This window comes from Chenopodium quinoa, unplaced genomic scaffold (genome assembly GCF_001683475.1).
Source record: "Chenopodium quinoa cultivar QQ74 unplaced genomic scaffold, ASM168347v1, whole genome shotgun sequence".
Taxonomy (NCBI): domain Eukaryota; kingdom Viridiplantae; phylum Streptophyta; class Magnoliopsida; order Caryophyllales; family Amaranthaceae; genus Chenopodium; species Chenopodium quinoa.
In genome coordinates, this window is record NW_018742864.1 from 2,279,254 (window position 1) to 2,283,559 (window position 4,306).

The following is a 4,306-nucleotide window of genomic DNA, read 5'->3' on the forward strand; positions in this document are numbered from 1 at the left end:
GGAACGGTGAATGGTGAAATTGGGGAAGATATGTTGTAGCGGGCAAAAAGGACGTCTAAGAAATGTGAGTGTGGTGCCATGTTATACGCTGGGGTTGATAGAGATGGGTTGTGGGTTATAAGGAAATTGAAAAAAGAACATGATAAACATACCCCTAAACCTAGTGATGCTAAGTTAGTGAAGGAGTATCGAATGAAGAATTACATGTCAAATGTAAGAAAGAAACTTTTGAATTACTATGAAGAAGGTGTCCCCATAAGACAAATACATGAGTGCATTGGTACCGAGAGGAGGGGGGGACAACCTCCCTAGTGTTAAGGACCTTGAACATGAAGTGCACAAGGAAAAGGAGAAGCGGCTGAAAATGGAAGGTGGTGATGCAACTGCTATGATGGCGTATTTTGACCGGATGCAAGAGGATAATCAAAATTTCTATCGAGCACACCGTCTAGATGAAGAGGGTCGTTTGAAGGACGTAATGTGGGTTGATGCTCGTAGTAGAGTGTCTTATGAAGAATTTGGTGACGTGGTTTGTTTTGATGCCACATATCTCACTAATGAGTACGAGCTCCCGTTTGCCAACTTTGTAGGGGTTAATCATCATGGGCAATCTATATTGTTGGGTGGTGCACTTGTGTCACATGAGGATTCAGACACATTTAGTTGGGTATTTAGACAATGGATGTCATGCATGGGAAATAAAGAACCTGGGGCAATTCTGACCGATCAAGCTGCTGCTATGCGAAAGCCTTTGGAACAAGTGATGCCTAATGCTCGACATCGTTGGTGCATTTGGCACATTCTGAAGAAATTCCCAGATAAGCTCGGGAAATGTGAAGGGTATGTAGTAATTCATTATTAAATTTTGGCACATAAATATTTGAAAATCCTGGTTCAAAAGTAAGAATCTGTCATGTTCTAGCTCATACTTGCAACTTATGTGCCATAACTCTCCCTGTTATGTACGTGCTATTATTTTTTGATTTGGAGTTGACATATATCTTTGTCAGTTTTCTGTCCATGTGCATAAAATATGTCATGAATGAATTTTCATGTGTGTTGATGTCCCCTTGTGTTTAAATGCAATTCTATTATGCTTTACTTTGCTTTGGTCATGAATTAATCTCATTTTTCAGATATGATTCTATTATGTTCTACTTTGACCATTTTAAGTATTATGACATGAATGTAAGTAGTTTTGTACATGTTTCAGATATTAGGATTTTAAGAGTCCTCTTAAGACTCTTATATACGAGAGCTTCACAGTTGGGGAGTTTGAGCGTAGATGGTCTGAGTTAATGTCGGAGTATAACCTACATGACACTGAGTGGTTATTTGATTTGTATGATGAACGGCATATGTGGGTGCCAGCCTTTATGAAAGAGCATTTTTGGGCTAGGATGAAGACTACACAAAGAGTGGAAAGCATCAATAGTTTCTTTGATGGCTTTGTAAATAGGAAAACAAAGCTATATGAATTCCCGGATAAGTACAAAAAGGCAATGGAGAGGCGTGTGAAAGCTGAAAAAGATGCAGATGCGAGGTGCCGCAAATATCTTAGGCGTCTCTTTAGTGTATTCTACATTGTGAAATTCTTCCAGGAAATTTACACTTACACTAAGTTTCAAGAGATTCAGACAGAGTGTACTCGACTTATGCATTGCTCTGGGAGGGACGAGCGTGTCTTGGATGGGAACTTGATTCAATACCTCCTTGAAGATAAGGTCTGGATAATCCCTGAAGGGATAAGTGAAGAAGAGATAACTGATAGGTGGCGATTTGACTGTATTATATTTAAAACTGTTACGAAAGACGTGTCATGTGATTGCAGGAAGTTTGAAACATTTGATGTGATTAGAGTGTATGATCAGAATTTGGTTTTTAATATTCCATCAAAGTATGTTATTCAAAGGTGGCGCAAAGATGTAGCTCGGAAGCATACTCGAGTAAAGGTGGCCTATCACGACCCTACTGATAATTCCACTTATCAGAGTTACAACAAATTGATGGAGGAGTTTGACCCCATATGTTAAGTAGCATCATGAGTTATTAATGACAAGGAAACTTTTGATCTCGTGGTCAATTTTTTAAAAACGCTCCGTTTAGAAGTGCAAAAAAGCAGGGAGAAGTTCCTTGAAAATCAACCCTCTCTTTCTACCCTACCAAGGACACTACTACCCCCATCAGAAATAGGATCTAACAATCCCATGTCAAGCCCAACTCCCAACTCTATTTCCAAGCCTGTGGTGAAGAAGGATCCTCTGTCTTGGAAGAAACCTCGAGGTCAGCCAAAGGGTAGGGCTAAATCCCTGTTAGAGAATGGGTACAAGAAGAAGAAAGGTAAACAAAATGGGGACAACAACATGAACCTTGTTGCCGGAACAGATGTGCTTGGCCAGACAGTCGTTCAGCAACATGTGAATACAAAACTACCTGTAAGTTGATTATAATTTGCTATTTTAAAAATTATTTCCACCTTGATGTAAGTTTTAGGTGGACATTTGTACATGTTGATGGCTGTTCTGTAATTTAATGTAATACATTAATGTTAGTTTTGGATTTTTAAAAACACATTAATGTTGAATTATTCCAGGCGAAGAAGAAAAAAGCACAATGTATGCAGATCCAGAACTAAAAATAGGACTACTATGATTATGTTGCAGATGTAGCAGTGTATGACTTTGCCGCAGATGTAGGAGGGGTTGATGACATTCTAGAAAGAAATGGGGTGGACTGGTTTACTCCATCTGAAGCTTTCTGAGGAGAGATGTGTGCTAGGCCATTTGAAGAACTCATTTGTTGTTATGGTTTTGGGAATGCATGGTCATACGTGTGCATTGCAACCAATTTCATATTTTGAAAGATGTAGCACTTGTAAACAATAGACCCATTTGTTTTATTGCGCAAGACCTATCAAACTATTTTTTTTTATTATTAATTAGTATGAGTGTAATTTGGTTATAAGCTCGAAAGTTCATGCTCAATTGATAAATTCAAAAATAAGCAAAATCTTACCAAAAATTATTCTGTTTCCGACTCCGCCCCGATCCAACTCCGACTCTGACTTTAAAAGTAATTTTGACCCAATTATCGATAGCAACCAATATATAATCAACTTTTAATACCCATAAATTCATAAATTGAATGATAAAAATTATACAAGTACATGAAAAAGGCGGAGGCGGGTCGGATAATTCGGATTTGTTTCTTCTGATTGGATCAGACTATGGGTGGATTTGGACTAGATTGCCATCCCTACTTGCTATAGTGGGTTGGGGGTGGATTTGGATCATTCGGATTTGGATTAGACTTCTTTTAGTTAGGTATATAGGTAGGTTGGCCATTTAGCTATTTCAAGTTTAATCAACCTCTTATATTTACCCATTATGTGTTTGTTGGGCTCGTTCAGTATTGATATATATTTTGCCCCTTATTGATTAAAATGCGCCCAAATTATCTGTATTTCAGTACGTTCATTTCAATTTATTTGATGGGCTAGTTAGATGTATCCATTATTTGTTTGTTGGGCTCGTTCAGTATTTAGATGATTTAATTTGGCCCAAATTCATTAAAAAGCGGCATATTATCTATATTTTTGTACCTTTAATTTCAATTTAGTATGTAAAATCAGCTGCAATTGACATTAATCATCACATATTCAAATTAACAATACACCAAGCCACGAAATTAATAGATCATGTCTTAACAACACACACTGATCAAATTGTCATAACACACTTAACAACACACACTGATCAAATTGTCATAACACAAACTTGAGTCCTACAATCCGAAGCCAGATATTACGATCCTGTTGGGGTTTGGTAAGTCTAACTTACCGCGGAAACAACCCCGACCCAAAGAACCACTCGCAATTAATAAAACCATAAAGCATAACAAATAAACCTAAAAGGATAAAATCGGAATTTACCTTTGTAGCGTGCTTTGCCCTCAAAGTCGGGCTCTTAATTGAAAGATTTAAGCTCCGAAAATACGCGAGCCTCCAATGGAAGTCTACCAGCAAAAACTATTAGCGACTTTTAGGTTCGTTACCTCAAGGTTAGCGCGGTCCGACCAAAACCTGAGTATTATGTGAGTTTAAGAGTTTTTGCTAAAGCAATCTATTGAACTCCTACTCAAGCACTCTTCCCAAAAACCCAAAATGGGTATTTATAGGCAAGAGGGAGAGTGGGAATTTATATCCCATCAATGTGGGAGTCATGAAATTCCACAATTTATTTTAAAGCTAAATTAAAATAAATAAGCAAACTAATAATAAATCTACAAGTGGCACTATCATATGTAA

The 4,306-nt window shown here is 37.6% G+C and overlaps 1 protein-coding gene across 1 annotated transcript; it reads left to right on the plus strand.

Moving 5' to 3' along the window:
• Positions 1-268: 268 nt before the first annotated feature.
• Positions 269-2,033, plus strand: LOC110726214 (protein FAR-RED IMPAIRED RESPONSE 1-like). Its single transcript, XM_021905681.1, has 3 exons — positions 269-840; positions 1,137-1,188; positions 1,230-2,033. Exons 1-3 carry the CDS (start codon positions 269-271, stop codon positions 2,031-2,033), a joined length of 1,428 nt encoding a protein of 475 aa, XP_021761373.1.
• The last annotated feature ends 2,273 nt before the right edge of the window (positions 2,034-4,306 follow it).